Source organism: Athene noctua, chromosome 19, assembly GCF_965140245.1.
Source record: "Athene noctua chromosome 19, bAthNoc1.hap1.1, whole genome shotgun sequence".
NCBI classification, from domain to species: Eukaryota; Metazoa; Chordata; class Aves; order Strigiformes; family Strigidae; genus Athene; species Athene noctua.
The window spans coordinates 1,048,020-1,065,595 of NC_134055.1; the positions used below are offsets into that span (position 1 = coordinate 1,048,020).

The following is a 17,576-nucleotide window of genomic DNA, read 5'->3' on the forward strand; positions in this document are numbered from 1 at the left end:
CCAGCGTGCCCCGCGGCTCCCAGCGTGCCCCGCGGCGCGCCCGGGACTGCGGCTCCCAGCGTGCCCCGCGGCGGGCGCGGGCCGGGCCGGGCGGTGTCGCGGCCTCCCGAGGCTGCGGGTCCCGCCGAGGTCGGCCGCGGCTTCCAGAGCGCCCCGCCCGCGGCGAGGAGCGGCCGTTCCGCTTCCGGCGGCGCCGCCGCTCTCCCCCCTCCACCCCACCCCACCCCGCGGCCGGCGGGGCGCGGCCCGGGCCATGGCGCAGGCGGCGCTGGGCGCGGCCGGCCTCCACTTCGACGAGCTGAACAAGCTGCGGGTCCTGGAGCCCGAGGTGGCGCAGCAGACGGCGCAGCTCCGCGAGGAGTGCAGGGCCTTCCTGGACAGTAAGTCCTGCGCCGGCCGGGGACAGCGGCCCTGCCCGCCGGGGCCGCCTCTCCCGGGAGCCTCGTGTGAGGAGCTGTGGCCGCAGCAGCGCCGTGTCGGGGCCCCGCAGCGCGGGGCAGGGTGAGGAGGGCAGACGCGGGGGCATGAAGGGGCTGGGTGACTCCCAAGGACACTTGAGGGCTTTTCTCTGCTCTTTCCCCTTTCACAGCCCAGCCGGTAGCAAGGAAAAGCCGAAAATGTGCTTGTCCACGCTGAACTCTAAAAATAAAGCTGCACCTAAAAATTACAGCTTGTAGCAGAAGCATTAGTCTCGTTTAGGGATGTTTTGAATGTTACTTGACAATTTTTTTTTTTTTTTTTTCAGAAATAGTAGAATTTCAGAAAATAGTGGGTAGCTTAATTGAACTTGTTGATCAACTGGCAAAAGCTGCTGAAAGTGAGAAGATGAAGGTACAGTGCAATTAATTGCTGGCTTGTTGTGTGCTCTGCTCTGTGCTGTGCATGAAAAAACAGATCTCTCCCTCCTTTTACGGCATAAGCAATCTTTTTCTGTCAGTATTGTACGGACAGTTCATGGTCGTCAGCATCTGTTTGTCTGCAGTATGAATGCACTGGCCTTTTTAACTGATATGAATGTCTAGAAGACTTCTACAGGCACACTCAGGGTCACATTATTCCTGCATTTAAGTTGTACTGTTCCTGCTTATCTGTATATTCACACATAAATGGAAAGTGTCTTTTTAAATCGCTCCTTCTACTGATAGAACTCTGTCGTTGGGAGGCAGGAGGGGCTCTGGGGGGAGGAGGAGGAGAAAGGTTTTCTAAAGACCAGATCAGTGAACTGCTCTGTAACTGATTGTGTATTTCTGCGTGGCACCAAGCAGTGTGGGTTTTTTTCCACAGTACTGCAGAAATAGAAAGGAATGTTTAGCACAATTGTAATTGCTCTATTCCTTATTTGTTCTGAGGAGTAAGTTATAAGCAGAGCTTGCCTCGCTGCAGGACCAGGCACGAGTGGTCAGTCTGTCGTTCCAGAGGAGTGGGTGACTTTTGGGTGAGGCTGAAGGAAATCTCACCACCTGCATCTGCCCAACCTCTGCAGGACTGTTCCACCAGCCATCCAGTACTAAGGTGTCACCCTCCTTCTTTGTCAGCGTGGCTGAGACGCTTCAAAATCAACCTGCTGGGAGTGAAATGGGTTCAAAAAACCATAAAAATCCCAATACGCCCACATCACCGGCTGTCCTCTTTTGACAGGCCATCGGGGCGCGAAATTTGCTGAAGTCTATAGCAAAGCAAAGAGAAGCTCAGGAACAGCAACTTCAGGCTCTAATAGCTGAGAAAAAGGTGCAGTTGGAAAGGTAAGTTTTTTATTAAATACCTCTGGGGCCGTATGGAGGCTGGAGGGTCCATCTTGCCGGCTGTGCCTGGGTGCGGGACAGCCCGTCCCCCGCCACGCCGCGTGTCCCGGGGCCGAAGAGAGGCAGCGTGGGGTCCCGCAGCGAAGGGGATCAGTGAACCCACCGAGCCGTGTCACAAAGCGTGACTGGGGCGGCCGCCGCTTCCGCAGACCGGGGCGTTGTGCGGAGCCGCCTCCCGTGGGCTGGGGGGAGCTGGTAACCCTCTGTTTTGTCTTTCAGGTACCGAATAGAGTACGAGACTCTGTGTAAAATTGAAGCAGACCAGAACGAATTCATTGACCAATTCATTTTTCAGAAATAGAGGATTTTAAGATAAACTAACTTGGAAACTTGACCATTCCGGAATCTTGAGAATTTCAAAAATATGCAATTTTTCACTGTGTACGAATGAAGAGATGGTTTGTACAAATGGAAGTGTCTTATAATTCAGTGTGAATTACACTAAAATGGCAATAAGGAGGGCGTTCTAACAGACGGAAAGACTGTTCTGTCCATTGATTTTATAAAAGTTTTGTACTGTCAGTAGTTCTAATTCAAATTATAGTTGAATTAATACTACTGTTGCTATGTTACGTCTCTCACTTTTTGAACTGTACAGCTCTTCCAAAGAAATCAGGAAATAAATTATTGATTTCAGACTTTCTGGCTCTACCAGAATTAGTTGTTTCTTCTATGTTATTTTTGAGCTTAAAAGTTTACAACACCCTGAATAGTCATCATGCTTTTCCTGTGTGCAGTATTTTTCATATTTACAGAGATACGACACACAAGCAGCAGTAACTTTTACCTGTATTGACCTGATTATTTTTCCTATAGAGTTAGAAAAAAAACGCCAGAAATTTATGATTAACAGAACGGATCAATTCCCAACACACAGACCCGCTGGAAGTACGGCAGAATTAAGAACTTTAAGCTATGCCTGAGGTATGTCCCTGCAGGTAGTTCTATCAGAGGTGAATTCTTTCATGGGCATTATTAGTCATAATTAGCAATAATAATCAGATGTAACCTGATGGGAGGAACCGTTCTGAGCCTGCAGAGACACCCGGACTCTGTAGACACTAAATGTGAATGGGACATTTAGAAGCTGAATGCCTGTGATCTGAAATCAGGCCCCGTGTCGAAGTGCAAATAGTCGTGTTTTAGGTCTGTCTTTAGGCAACCAAATACGGCAACGTCGGCCTTTTCAGAGCCTGGGGAAGGTTTAAATCTTACACCAGTGAAGTCCTGAAATAGAGGCAGTGACTGACAAACCTTCTTGGGGACCTGTAATCTTACACAAGGCTCCAAGTTTGATTCTTGCAGGTCAGACTGAGAACTTAAAAAAAAAAAAAAAAACAAAACCCCACCCACCCACCCCAGAATTTCTATCAGTAGTAGGTTTTATTTACTGTAACTTGTGCCTTAATTTACTGTGTGAACTATCTACGATCTCATGATCGTTTTAAGTTCCTTTTAGTCATTCCCTTAAGAAGATTAAATGCAGTTTAATGCGTTTAATTATTTCCATGCTAGAAGTGATTTGATGGAAGAGAGAAGTTTACAAACCCTTGTTTACAATTCCTGGAGTACTCCACAATTCTCTGGGAAGGAGAAGTATGCCTTGTTGCAAAGTTAACTCTGAGCATTGATAAATCCAGATTTCGGCACGTTTATCACTGATCAGACATTTACAATTAAAATAGAAGCAGAGCAAAGGAAGGTGAAATTTTAAAGGAAAGGGCACGGAGGGTAAGAATTATGATTTGAAATGCCTCAAAAGCACGGATCTGCAAATCTGTACGGGATCAGGTCGGATTTTGCAGAATACACTCTTGGGAGAGAAATTTCTTACTTCAGTGGTTTCCTAACGGTCATCTTGGAAAAAGGGAACTTGAAAGAAAAGTACCAGCTGTAGCTTCCCCGCTCCATCCCACACTGAAACGAGTGGTGAAAGTTCCTTTTCCCGTTGCAGATGGGCCGCGAGGGCCCGTCGCCTGCGCGTGCCCAGAAACCACCTGAAGCGCCGGCGCAGGCCTCTGCCAGAGCTTTTTCTGATGGGAGGAGCTGTGAGCTCACACCAGATCAAACTCTTCCTGCAGGAGCCCGACGCGCTCGCGACACCACGAGGCAGATGTTTGTCCAAGGACTGCGGCAGCACAGGGTCCGAATCAAAACCGGCGTGAGCGTCGTGCGTACGGCTTCCGGAGCGGGCTACTTCCTTTTCCTTTTCTCCACGTGGTTGTAGTGCGGGTGGTAGAGCATGGTGACGAGGATGAGGAGCGGGATCAGCAGGTACGGCACGTAGACAGAGAGCAGGGTCAGGCGCTCGCGCTGCGTCTGAGGGCCCGGCTGCTCCGACGGGGAGAAGTCGTGGAACAGGATATGGGCCAGGATGGCAAACAGAGTCGTAGCTGCGTGGGTGGAGTAGATAATGGCAGGAGTCCTGATCCATCTGCAGCCACCTGTGCAGAGCAAAAGGGAAACGGTGTGGCAGAATTCTGAAACAAGCAGAGTTCAGTGGCTTTTAAGTTAAGAGAACGTGAACCGCTGTGTCTCTGCCAGGACAAGCCACACGTCCTGTTCAACAGGCGATAGAAAAAACCATAAATACTAACAGCAACCCAGGAAAATTATCTACCTTTATGGAAATTTAGAGCAATAGTGGCATCGTGACAGTTTTAAAGTAACAAAAAGAGCACACAGAGCTTTATCTGCTGCGGGAGCGGGCCGGATGTCTAAGGGTGATGCTGCTTACGGACAGACGGCTGACAGGGGCCTGTAGTCCCGGGATTTGTTTCCAAAGGCCTCGCTCGGAGCTGCCTTCTCGGGCAGAGCTGGCCTAGAAACCCGCAGAACGTTCACAGAATCATCTCGGCGGGAAAAGACCCTGAAGATCATCTGGTCCAACCATTAACCCAACACTGACGGTCCACGTGGTTCATCCCGATAGTTATTTAAGACTGATGAATAAACTTTCTCTGCTGTACAAAAAGCAGGCGTGCCGCAGAGGTGCCGCGCGGGACGCGTCCTTACGCTTGGTTTACACCAACCTTTCAAGAAGGCGTAAACTGCCACGGGGAAGAAGGGCAGCTGCAGGACGGCTTCGCAGTACATGAACGCCTTAAACCACGCCGGGGGCTGGAGCATCAGGGGGTCTCTAAAGGTGGAGGTGTACCACTCCAACAGCTCCGTCAGCTTCAAAAAAAGAACAAACCAACAGATTAATGCGCTGGGCGTCAACCTGCCACCTCCTCCGGCAGCTGGGCGGCGCGGGAGAGCCCGGCGACGGGAGCGCTGGCGTGGCGATTCGTCCCCAGGACAGAAAGGTAAATTCCAGCATGGGCTAAAGTTGGACTTTGAACAGAGATATGTATTGAGATTTGCTGGTTAACTATTAATTAAAAATGGTTTCTATAAGGGAGTAATTCCACAGGCCATTCTAATGGCAAAAATCAAATGCACCCGCTGCAGAGCTCTTGCAGGAAGTTCTGGCTGAGCTCGCCCCAGTGATGAGTTAAATTATCTTCTGCCCAACTGTTAATTAAATCGACTTCAATACTGTCGTATATAATTTGAGTCAAAACCCGGCAAATCAAGACATTTTTACTAATAAATGTGGTTGCTCCTCCTCCCGCAGCAGCAATTCCCTTTCACGTTTTTTGGCAGGAGTGGGAGAAAAACGAGGACAGAGCGAGGGCGGGGGCGGGCCCCTTCCCCCAGACCGGTTCCTCTTGTGCCCGTTCGCTTTCCTGCCAAATGCACAAGCACCGCGGGGGGAGAGGGTCGCCCGCACCTCCGCGAGCTCCTCGGGGCCATCGCTGCTCCCTGCGGGCACCTCAGGGAGAGGAGCGGCCCGCGGGCGACTTACAGATGGAAACACAAAAAGAAAATCCGGCAGAGCGGCTAAAGGTGCTGCTGCAGAATCGCGTTGGCTCTCCCTCCCGGGCGAACGCCTCGGGCAGCCCCGGAGGCGGGGCAGCGGGGACGGAATGGTTTTTAGCACTCTCGCTCGAGGAGACCCGCCGCGCTCCCCCCCCTCACGGCCCGGAGCCCGCGGGACCCGCCGGGGGGCTCCGCAGAAACCCGCCGTGCTCCGACCGCCCGGCCCGGCCCCGCGCAGCCCCGGCCCCACTCACGCCGCGCGGGCGGAGGCCGTCGGGCAGCAGCAGCGGCAGGTCCAGCAGCAGCGTGACGGGGATGTGCGAGAGGAAGAAGAGGCCGAAGAGCCGCTCCCGCCACCGCGGAGCCGCCGCCATCGCCGCGCCGCAGCCCCGCCCGCCGCCCCCACTTCCGGCCGTGGCCACGCCCCCGACCGCGAGTCCCGCCCGCTGCCCCGGGGCCACGCCCCCACCCCCCAGGGCCCGCCCCCTCCGTGGTTTTTCACCAATCCCGGCCCGGCCACGCCCCCCCGTTACCTTCCTCCGGCCCCGCCGCGGCCGGGGGAACCGGCCGGGGGGAACCGTCCGGGGAGGGGGGGGGAACCGGCCGGGGGAACCGGCCGCGGCCCCGGAGCGGCCCCAGGCGCGGCAAAGCGCCTTCTCCTGCCGCGTCCCAACGCGCCTTCCAGGGGCGGGTCCGTCCTGACCCGCGGAGCTTAAACCGTCAGGGCAGCAAGAGCACGATCGGTGGGGGGTCTGATTCCATCCTTTATTGAGCACAGAAGCTGTCCAAGGTGTACACGCAGATTATGTACCGGTTATCTGCCGGGAGTCCCGTTTCCCCCGTTTATCAATGTCACAAACAGTTTTAAAGGAACCATACCTGAGCAGGATTACAGAAGTACAGTGAACAGAATTTTCTATCAAGTTAGACCTGACAGAAGAATTTTAAAAAGTTACAAAGAACAAACAGTTCAAGGATCTCACGATACTCCGTTACTAAAACAAATCAAGGGTAAAAAAAAATGATTAGAAAAATTGCTACCCAGCAAATATTAAATTAAACCCATCAGTTCGGTCTGGTGAGCGTTCACACACTCCCAGCGGGTCAAAGAGTAAAGTCCCAAATACGGCACTAACAAACCGGCCAAAGGAGAAAAGCGCTTCATCGCTTTCGGAAATTAATTGATTCGAATCAGTCAGTGGTATTTCCCCACACGTCAGGAAATGGATTTTAGCAGCTTGCTTTTCCCCAGCTGCTGGCGTTCAGCTCCTTTGCACCACCTTCCCGATGGACACAGAGATTGGGCCTTTAACACCTGGATGTTCCTTGGACAATTTGTGAATAATTCTGAAGTCACTCCTTGCACTCACTACTTCTGTACTCTTGTCAAGGCACAATTAATAGAAGGAGATGCAGAAGCTGTACTTAGCTTAAAATTTAGGATTACAATTTGTAACTCGACACGGATTCCAACAAAGTTTGAAACTGATTCAAATGCAACTGTGAAAAGCACGAGCCAGATTCCAACCTCGCTGGGGAAGAAACAGCTCTGCCGACCTCACGTCCGGATCCCTGCGCGCGGGCACACGTGTGCGCTCGCTGCGGGAGGAACTGTCTGTCCAGGACAGCCCTTACGAGGTCTCACCTTCCCTGTAACTGATCGACATCAGACACAGAAAACGCAGTTGAGGCTACAGAAAACATTACCAGAATCGGCTGTTGGATAGATCTGCACACACAATTTCAGTTACGCGTCCCTGCCGATTGCGGTTACTCATTCTGCACAGTGCCTTGCCCACATTTGCATGAAGACACCCTGAAAGGTAAATGTCCAAAAGACATTTTATTCTTTTTATGTTTAGGAACAAGATTGACCCATGGACCTCTAGCAAGGAGCTCCAAAAAGTACAGATGCACAAAGTGGTGTTTGCCAGTCGTGTCGTTACGTGCTCATACCCTGGCAAAACTGTGTCAGAATGAGAAAATCCAACAAGAAAACTGCCCCCTTGTACCCGAGTCTTACGCTGAAGGAGAACGTAATGAGCAGACTGAGTAAAACCGGCAGTGAATTAACGGCAACGAGCCCAGCAACAGACAACCACGAAGCACTAATGACACCACCATCACCGGTTCCAGAACATGTTAAAATTTAGCTGATAACAGCACCGAGCCTCTCGAGAGGTTGAAGAAGAGGCAGATACACGAGTCACAGCCAGGATCTGCGCCAGCCCTGGGACCAGAGCACACACTAAGGCGGCTTTTCAGTTTATTTCTGGTGAGGTCCTGAGGCTTGAACTGTGCAGTTCAATTTGTTTGATCTTTAAAAAGGTCACACCCATAAAACATGAACGTTTTCAGTCATAATCTGCCACAGCACCGCACATTGGATTCTTTGCATTAGGACTAGAGAAAACAACAAAAGCATTTGTGCTGAAAAAAAAAGCAACACAAACTTTGCAAACTAAGTGAAATCCATCCTTGGCTGGATGTCTTTCACCCTCCCAATAAAGTGCAAGTCAATTCCTTGTTTTGATTTAATCAGCAAGTTTTGCCTTTCTCCAGGATCAAGCTTAAAGAGTAAATGAATATTTTGTTTAAGAAGTCACACATATGAGAAATACATGTGTGTGTGTGTATGCATGCGGGTTTAAAAATCAAAACCTTGCCTGAAACAAGATGTTATAAAGTCTTTTTACTTGTGTTCTTTTAGACAGAACTTAATCGAGACTGTAACAACTTATTCTTAAATAAAGGTGGGAGATCAGACAGGAAATAAAGATAACACCACTTCTTTTTCAAATGTCACATTTAATGTTTTCACCACTGTACTTCAAATCTACATTTTACAAAGTGACCAGCAAGTGTGCCACATTAACTGACCAACCTCTGAGATTTTACCTTTCATACCAGTGTCTTCTTGGGCTCTTTTAATTAAAGACGTTTCTCATTCAAGTGAATTGAAATGCTTCAGTTGGTTTAATTCTCAGGAGCCTCACAAAAAACAAAGATATTGCACCATCTTTGTTCAGTTATTCAATGTTTGTCTCTTTCACAGCAAATAATTACTTCATTGAAGTTAAAACTTCCAAACATAACTTACTAATAGTCTCCAATTTCAGCTCAGATCACTCTTGTTGAAAATACTCTGCTAAATACAGATAACTTACAATAACTTTAACAGTTAATTGTCCATAACAAACACCACGGTTTTTCTCCAGACCAATGCTCAAATTTTAAGACCACCCTTTAGTATTTCTTTGTACAGGTGAAAAACAGTCTTCAATTTTCTAGTCCTGTTTTAAATATAAAAGTTGGAAGGGACATTCAAGTTTCAAGTCTCCACACTGAACTTAAAAAAAAAAAAAAATCATGTGGAGGTAAACAAACCAAGTTGTATACTCCAGGAGGTAGAGGCCTTCAATTTGTGTTCATATATACATATGCACAGAATTCAGTGTTCCAACAGAAAAAGAATTAGCCAAAAAGTAATAAAAGTTATTTACTACTGTGACATTTCAAGACTTCCACAGCTTTGCCTAAAGACACGAACACAATTAACATAATTCCCTATGTGCTTTTTTTTTTTCCTTTTCTTTTTTTTTTTTTTTTTTTTTTCTCTCAACTGTCCAGTGCAGGAAAAAGTTCTCACAAAATTTCACAGACCTAAAATGTGCAAGCTAGTTTCTCTCTATACAGCAATGATGTCAGGGATCTCTGAAATTAGCCCATAAATGGAATTATTTACACACATAGAAGATGCATGCTGGGGGGTTTTATGTAAGAAAGAGCAGAAAAACTTCTAATAAAAATAGATTAAATATATATATATATTTATACTGGGTAAGGAAACAGAAATTTAGTCTCTCCTAGTCACAAACTCATTCTCTCTACTCACAACATTTGATTTTAGAACAGCACACATCACCATCACAGCTCTAGTGAGAAGCTATTTATAGGATTTGATCATCAGGTGACGTGTCCACTCACTGTGGCCACTGTCATCTGACGTGACTTCATGATTGGTCACAGTCAAGTTTTCTGTATTCCTTAGTTTTAGAAAACCCAAAATCTTCAGGAATGGCTCAATATCAAAATGTATGTCTATCTTTTTGTACAATCTCACTTCAATAAAAAAAAAAAAGAAAGAAAAAAAAAAAGGAAAAACCTCCCCAAATTTGGTTCAATTCTGTTTGTTCTGAGCTGAGCCATCACAGCTGCACTAGAATTCATAAAACACGTGCAACTCTGGGTAAAATATTTTCTTCTAAAAGCACAACCACTTTACAAGATTAAAAGTCTAGTACATTTCTAAATATTATTCATATTGTACAAGTAGTGGTTGTTAATTTAAAACTTCATTAGTAAAATTACAGTACAAGCATGATTAACCTCCAGAATTGCAAATCCCAGACTCCAGTGGAAAGCTACATTACATCTTCAGTAGTATATTATCTTCCACTTTATTCCCAAACCAGTGGAGATGGCGGCATCTCAGAGGGTTGAGCAACTGTGGAACTAGAATGCAGGCGATACAGAAAATCAGTGTTCATTTGCAATAGCCAATAGACCAGAAAGTTAATGCTCGACCAGTGAGCAAGCATTCCGAGGCAAACAAAAAAATCCCCATCAAAACCAAAACACCCCGAGACCAACAACACCACCGACAACAAATATTTGGCTGTACTTTATCTACTTGTTTCCTTAACAATTTTTCATCTGTCAGTCATTCCTTTTAATGTTTTTACAGTGCAATTCTACAATCACATCAACCTTTCAACTCTGACTTTTAGTCTAACTTCTGTACTTTTACGCAAAAGTATTGCTTGAAACTTTGGCGCATTTTGCTTAAATTCTAGAAGAATTCATTAAAATATTTTTTAAAAATGTAACCACACAGGGTGGGTTTTGGTTTGGTTTTTTTTTTTTTCAGAAGTTATCTGTGGGCTTTTCCTACACTTAGAAACTTAAAACATAAAACATTTTGGCTGTGTGAATTCTGTACTACTAATAAATGTGAATTAATATCAGATGTGATTACATACAGTTACCTAATAAAGCTCTTAAAAGCAGCAGACTGAGGGTTGATGCAGAGAGGCACTCTGTTTCCTTTCTGCTGTTCCAAAATGAACTGATGAATTATTTCTGCACATAGGAAAAAAACAAAGAACACCGTAACATTAACACTTTTTTGCTTCAGTACATGCAGTGTAGACTGGAGGAACATGCAGCTTCCTTTACTGAAAATACATTTTAGCAAGGATGAACAAACTCCAACTTCCCTAAATCCAGTCTGACACGACACCTCGGAGCATAAAGTCACACAAAACTCTTATCTGCACACTGAAATGTATAGAAAATAAACCCCTGATCACCACTGTAGTATGGAGCTGACCGTAACCAGTTACAGATTCAATCCCGATTTTAGGGTATAACTTTTTGAGGAAGCGAAACGTTCTCGACTTGAACTTGGTCAAACAGCCAGAACCCAGCTCTACTGCTCGGTCCAGCTGGACTCGTGAATTGTTACTGCCACCAAGCTCAAAAACTGCCACCTGAGGGTGACTGAAACAAAAAGGGAAATTTTCAGAAGGGAAGAGGAACTTTATGCACATTTGTCAGACAAAACATCTTCTCATCCACATGCATGTGCACACAGCCCCGGAGAAGCAGAGCCGGGAGGGGCTGCACACACCCGGGGGGCGCTCGAGGAAGGGGCTGGGGTCTGCAGGGCTGTCGGCAGCCTTTCGAACAAGAGCTCAGAGAGAGCAGATCCATGCACAGCTCCAGAAAAAGAGGAGGGGAATGGAAATGACAGGATAAAAAGAAACCAACATGATGTCAACTTGTATGAACTAGATACGTGACTTTCAGAATTACAAGTTCAGGATTTATCTGAAATAAGTCACGTTATCATGGCAACATCATGGAGTATTTTCGTCCCAAAGGACAGAATTGTTTGTTAGAAAGTGCTGAAGGAACACATTTCTTCTCCTCCTCTTCCACTTGAGTTATTCAAGCTGCCACCACACAGATCCTAAATCCCTGCTACGATTTCTGAGGCGGTGCTGTTCTCACAGGGGACTGCTTTCCTGACGGGGTCCCATTTCCAAAGAAATGAAGTCTGGTTTATCGCTTGTTTGCTATGACAGAATCCAACTTCAGATCTCTCATGTCCCTCTGCAGCAGCAGTTTCCCAGACTCCAGGGCTGCCTTTCCCCACCCCGAGGCTCCCCTGTGAGGCCGGACACCTGCCGAGGTGACACCTCCCGGCCCCAAAAGGCGACAGCAGTGATTTCCCCGTGCCTGGTGCAGCCCCTCCAGGCAAGGGGGGCTGTGTGGGGGACACTGACACCAGAGAACGCTGTTAAGGTCTGAAACCAACAGACTTCTGCGTGTCAGTCAACTCGTGCAGACCCCGCTGGACCACACCAGAACGTTTACAAGCAATTCTTTCGGTGAAATTATTTCCGGTATCTACTAAAACCACCCGAAAGCAGAACCCACCTGGGTTAGTGTGCGCATCCAGACTGCGCATCCTAACTACCTGCTACTAAAGGATGGAGCAGGAAGGCAAACGCAGAGGCAAAGGTTAACCACCACTCACCTTTAACCTGCCGAACAGAACTGAGGTTCTTTTCAAAAGTGTCATCAAATTTGGGATTAGTGATGGGTTCAAAATCACTAGTATAAACTCTTCCAGTAGATGTGGAAAAACAACATTTACACATACAAGTGTGGTATCGCAACCGCCCTTCATCAAGATATGGATGAGCTAAGGCATCCTTAGCAGATATTCTTTTGGACTGAAATATTGCATTTAAAGAAAAGAAAATAGAAAAAAAAAATTAGTTAGGATATTTTCAGAGGTATTGAAACCGTCTAGAGAATACTTACTCCTCAATTAATTCTAAATTGTTTTATAAGCCCCTAATCCCGTTAAAGGATTAGTTATGTCAGACCCTGCAAACGCTGCCGCTAGGGGGAAGATTTTCCTTAAAAACAAGCAGCGTTGCTAAAATGACATTGACCCTTCTGTACCACGGCTAATAATAGAAAATGCTGCTAATACGGTTTTTAGAAATACATTTTTCAATAATTCCTTCCTCCAGATAACCTTAAAATTATGACTCCTACAATAAATCAAAATAAAGCCAGAGAATTTCATGTTAGCAAATACGGCGTTGTGTAGGTCTGCACCCTGCAGAACACTTTCATGGGTCCGTAAGTAGGTATTTGAAGTAAAACACAGGCTGAAGCACCACTGACAGCAGACTGATTCAGGATATGGCATGTTCTGAGAAACACTTTACACACCAAGTGGTGGAGGAAGTGCAGGGCAGAGCAACGGTTTCAATTACAGTCGCCTTTCACTTCACTTTTTTTATGCATTACCCCAGTACAGCACAGTCTCTGTGTCCAACATCATCCCGTCAAAAAAAGGAGAATTCCACCTGTTTCTAAAGATTTGCAGACAGAAGTGCTGCTGCAAATTCAAGGCGTAACGCAATCTGTTGTTACAGGTGAATTAAAAAATCCCCAAACAAACAGAAGTTACGTGCCCCGAGTTACCAGCAAAAGCAGTGGCAGAGCCTGAAGCACAGCCCAAGTGTCCCAATTCCCAGGACACTTTTCAGATGAAATTAAAATCACCCGTTCTAAAGGATCGCCCTGGTTCTTTAAAAAGAAACCAAACCCACATTTACTTAAATGTGATTTGGGAATGACAGTGTTCTAAGTGCTGAGGGAGCCAGAAAGGAAAAGAATTAAGTTTATGTGGAAGCTAGGAGTTAACATAGCTGTGGTTTTGTTCAGTGTGCAATCTTGAGTTTTAAAAAATAAAATCAAAAGGCGTCGCCTTCTGAATACTTCATCAATTACAAGCTTCAGCCCTGGCAGTTCAGGCAATCTGTCTGTTTTTTCATTTGAAACGATAGGGGGGTTTCTGTAAGAATGAAATAATTAAGATCATTGATTCAGGTATCAGATTTTCTAGTGACAATTTTCTATAGTAAGCCCAAGAGATGAAATCCAAAATCCACAGCAGCACATTTTTATTAGAAAAACAGATGCTCAGTGGAAGAAAAGATCCTGTTATGTGACTGTGTGGATGCAGGAGGAATTTTTTGTGTGTTGCAAGACCATGAACACCCACACGTCTCTAATTAGAACTGCATCAGAGTATCTGATGTTCTGCTACCTACACCTAGCTAGGAAAAGATAGCATGATTCATGAACACCCTCATCTTTCTCACTCTGTCGTAGCTTTCTTCAAAAGACCACTAGATTTTAAACGCAAAACCCCCCCATTCCGGGGGCAAATTAATTGACCAATTGTAAGATGGTGCTTTTAGAAACCTGAAAGTACTGAAAAGCAACGCAGGAGAAAAGCAGTTCAAGCAGCCCTTGACGTAAATATTCACTTAAGTAGCCGACAACAAAAACTGTTAGAACAAAAAGTATTGGAAATAATTTTAAATCATACTTACTGGATCGAAGACCAACATTCTGCAAAGGAGATGAACTGCTTCATGTGTAGCTTGACTGGAAAGTGTATATAGGACAGGGAGGGATGGCTGTAGGGGAAACAGGAGAAAGAAGAGCACAGACAGTTGTCCTGTCAGATCCATCAGCAGAAACTGGTTACAGCACACGTTATTTTACTGTTACCAAGGACAAACTTCTTGTTAGAAAGGACAAGCACTGCCTAACGCTTCCCAACAAGACAACGATCACTATTACAAAACTCAGCACTTGTCGTAGAGATATAATTGATTTTTTTTTCTCCTTTAGTTCCGATGCAATCCCTGGACAAACCTATATTATACATATATTTATTTTTCTATACAGACACCACTTGAAGCTGTAGCTGCTCAGGGGTTTGATTAACCACATCATTTCCAGTATTTCATTTTTCTGATCTCAATCACTGCCAAATTATGGATTATTTTGCTTTTCCTTACCCGGGCAATCCATATCTAACTGACAGTGACATCTAGTACAATTAAAATGACCTTCAGGCACGCAGCATTTTACAGAGATAAATAGGCCAACTACCAAGGTTTGAAGGGAGGGGGAAGGGGGTTCAGTGAACTCCCCCCTGGTTTACGGTGCCGTACTCAGGGCATGGTTAAAGAAGCTGGAACAACCCAGAAGCTGTGCAATTCTTGCTCTGGTTAGCCCCAGAAGAAACAGCTCTGCAGATGATTTTCCTCCTGTATTTCCTCGTTCGCTCGCACTCGCAGGCACCACAGCCTGCCCATTCAGAGTTTCCAGCTTTAGATGAGAGTGAAAAGCCCTTGTGGCACAAATGCCCTAGTAAAGACGGATTTTGAAGACAGATTTTCAAGTCTCCTTTGGTCCAGAATGAGCTTCAGAGATTTTATTTTTTTAAAGCCATAATGTCAGTTTCCAAAATCAAGTAAAATATTTCCCTGCTTAACTGACATTATTCCCATGAGGTTAAAGAATGGCAGTGGAGTGCTCTACAGTCGCCTTCAAAATAAAGGAAGTGTTGCCAAACAAGTGAACAGTTACTCTTTAAAGTGAAGAGGGGGGAAAGGGTAAAACGGGGGAAAACAAAGTCTCAGTTTTCACACTTGGAAGAAAACAAAGCCACAAGCCTGTTGAAAAAAACTAAAAACCCAACCAAAGTAAAAAAGAACCCCATAGATATCAGACTAGGAACTGCTGTGAAGAAAATTCCTACTATGGAGTGTGTTACTTCTAACTCCTATACTCCTACTTTTTTTTTTTTAAAAAAAAAAAAAAAAGGAAATAAACCATCCCATCTGTGCACAGCCACACACACCTTTGTATTCTTCCCAGGAAAATTCCAACAGCATTCCTACTGGCTAGTGAATGCAGGTGTTGGGAAGAGCTGTTAGGGCAGGAAGAATTATAGAGAGCTCTTCGTTAGTGTGTGTGATTAATTGCTACCGAGATGTGGGAAGAATATACGAGCTGGCTGACAGAAATGACTAAAAGATTCTGCCTAAAATATAACAAACCAATTGAAAGCTAGCTCGCATATTTATGGGACAACATTCACTGACAAACTGCAGGGATCCACAGGGGTTCCAGAGCTGCACTAACGCTGCCCAGACCTTCCGGGGCGTGCGGCGCTAATACCTGCCGGGCATCTGTTGCTGCTGCCTGTTTAGCAAAGCAAATGAATAGAAGTTATTTCCGTACTGTAAATTTGTCCACATACATCAAAATTACACCTCCACAGCAACATCATTCATAGTTAACCCTGAATTACCAAGTACAGCACTAGGCACTTTCCAGCCTCGCTTTCTAAGTCCAGTCTATAGAACGGAAAGCTGTAATATTTGGCAACTGCATATGATTTTTCTAATTAATAAGCACCATCCACACAAAAAAGCGCTGTCATCCAAGCACTGCGATTAAGTGGGTTTCATCCATATACCGGGGCAGAAAAATATGGTGCCATTCCTTACTTATGGGTGCTGTTGCATCCACCACAAAGGATGCACTTTTTTGGGGTACACATGCCCCTCGTCTGCCATGCCAGGAGCACCTGGCTAAATGCAGCTTCTGGGGCAGCATCGTCCCAGCAAACTGCAACCCAGCGCACCGCTAGAGATCAGAAACAGTCCTGGCAAGAGTTCTAGCAAGGGCAGAAGAAACTGGTAAAAACTGAATTCCTGTAAGATTTGGTTACCGTGGCCTCGACGGCCGGGTGCTCAGCGAGGAGGCGCATCTCGGCGGATCCTGTCCTGCCCAGGGAGCACAAGGCACCAGCTGCTCCGGGAGCGGGACGGCTCCTGCCCCCCTGCACGCCTCCTCCCAGGGCTGCCCTCCAGAAACTTTATCAATTCACTTAAATCTACTTTGAAGTCAAAATTTTTAAACACAAAATTGCCGAAGCAGTCTCCATAGTATGTAAATCTTCATTATGCCAACACACTGTGGGGTGGGGGGGGGGTTTGATCAGAAACTTCACGCATTAATCTATTTTTACATAAAGCAGCAAAATGCTTTACCCTTTAACTCCTACTATGCTCACCTACATTGATTAAAAATAGTTTGTGTGACAAAGTAATCACCAGTTCCTAACTTGGTTTTCTCTCCCTATTAATCTAATTAAGAAACTGGTAACATTTAGCTATTTATAACCAGCAATATATCCATTTTAAAAGATGAAAAGCCATGAATTTGCATTCAAACATGAAGTGTGCTCGAAGCTGAAAACAGAACTATCACTAAAGAAATCACTAGACGCACTCTAACCCCTTTTTCCAAGCTGCAAATGAGCACACCAGCTCCAGACTGTTCAGCTTCTGTGGCCTCCATGAAAAGCGAACGCTGCTTTCCTTACAGACACAGAACTAAGCGCTTATAGTTTATTCCCTGTGACTTAGTGGCTATAGGATGTTAAATCCATACAGGAAGCATCTGACATGGTGACACCACCGAGCTGTGTGCTGTGGTCCCACGCTGGAGGGAGGGGATGTGCCATCCCGAGGGACCTGGACAGGCTGGAGAGGAGCAAAGCTCCTGGAGGCCAAGGCCGAGGGCAAGGTCCTGCCTGTGGTCAGGGCGAGCCCAGCACAAACCCAGGCTGGGCAGGAGGGGAGGAGAGCAGCCCCCAGGAGAAGGACTTGGGAGGGCCGGGGGGTGGAAACCTGCCCGTGAGCCAGCACCGAGCGCTGGCAGCACAGAAAGGCCCCGTGTGCGGGGCTGCACCCAGAGCAGGGTGGGCACAGGGCCAGGGTTAGGGTTCTCCCCTCTGCTCTGCTCTGTCAGACCCCCCTGCAGGGCTGGGTCCAGCTCTGGGGCACCAACAGCAGAAGGACACGGACCTGCTCCAGCGGGGCCAGAGGAGCCACGGAGATGCTCGGGGGGCTGGAGCCCCCCCTGTGAGGACAGGCTGAGAGTTGGGGGGTT

The 17,576-nt window shown here is 46.5% G+C and overlaps 3 protein-coding genes across 4 annotated transcripts in view; 1 reads left to right on the top strand and 2 right to left on the bottom strand.

Annotated features, from left to right (window-relative positions):
• The first annotated feature begins 63 nt into the window (after window positions 1–63).
• Window positions 64–2,440, top strand: IFT20 (intraflagellar transport 20). Its single transcript, XM_074922808.1, has 4 exons — window positions 64–380; window positions 746–831; window positions 1,639–1,742; window positions 2,022–2,440. Exons 1-4 carry the CDS (start codon window positions 254–256, stop codon window positions 2,101–2,103), a joined length of 399 nt encoding a protein of 132 aa, XP_074778909.1. The 5' UTR covers window positions 64–253; the 3' UTR covers window positions 2,104–2,440.
• An 843-nt stretch (window positions 2,441–3,283) lies between these two features.
• TMEM97 (transmembrane protein 97) lies at window positions 3,284–6,064 on the bottom strand. Its single transcript, XM_074922800.1, has 3 exons — window positions 5,921–6,064; window positions 4,835–4,979; window positions 3,284–4,246 (listed from the first exon to the last, which is right to left on the bottom strand). The coding sequence occupies exons 1-3, from the start codon at window positions 6,038–6,040 to the stop codon at window positions 3,996–3,998; spliced, it is 516 nt and encodes a 171-aa protein (XP_074778901.1). The 5' UTR covers window positions 6,041–6,064; the 3' UTR covers window positions 3,284–3,995.
• A 355-nt stretch (window positions 6,065–6,419) lies between these two features.
• Window positions 6,420–17,576, bottom strand: part of NLK (nemo like kinase) — a 65,925-nt gene continuing 54,768 nt past the window's right edge. The window contains exons 8-11 of one of the 2 annotated variants that reach the window (XM_074922644.1): window positions 14,153–14,239; window positions 12,271–12,469; window positions 10,715–10,808; window positions 6,420–10,181 (exon numbers count right to left, since the gene is read on the bottom strand). In XM_074922644.1, coding sequence (XP_074778745.1) covers window positions 10,127–10,181; window positions 10,715–10,808; window positions 12,271–12,469; window positions 14,153–14,239 — 435 coding nt within the window. In that variant the 3' untranslated portion in view covers window positions 6,420–10,126. Of the gene's footprint in view, window positions 10,182–10,708; window positions 10,809–12,270; window positions 12,470–14,152; window positions 14,240–17,576 lie in introns of both variants that reach the window. The other variant, XM_074922645.1, reaches the window with a different exon arrangement.

What these genes read in the sequence shown, in the direction of transcription:
- IFT20 (XM_074922808.1), top strand. Translation starts at nt 254, where the DNA reads ATGGCGCAGGCGGCGCTGGGCGCGGCCGGCCTCCACTTCGACGAGCTG. An exon ending in GTGCAGGGCCTTCCTGGACA is followed by an intron (nt 381 to 745) that starts GTAAGTCCTGCG and finishes TTTTTTTTTCAG; the next exon opens with AAATAGTAGAATTTCAGAAA. An exon ending in AAAAAGGTGCAGTTGGAAAG is followed by an intron (nt 1,743 to 2,021) that starts GTAAGTTTTTTA and finishes TTTGTCTTTCAG; the next exon opens with GTACCGAATAGAGTACGAGA.
- TMEM97 (XM_074922800.1), bottom strand. Translation starts at nt 6,040, where the DNA reads ATGGCGGCGGCTCCGCGGTGGCGGGAGCGGCTCTTCGGCCTCTTCTTC. An exon ending in ACGGCCTCCGCCCGCGCGGC is followed by an intron (nt 4,980 to 5,920) that starts GTGAGTGGGGCC and finishes CTTTTTTTGAAG; the next exon opens with CTGACGGAGCTGTTGGAGTG. An exon ending in AGTTTACGCCTTCTTGAAAG is followed by an intron (nt 4,247 to 4,834) that starts GTTGGTGTAAAC and finishes TGCTCTGCACAG; the next exon opens with GTGGCTGCAGATGGATCAGG.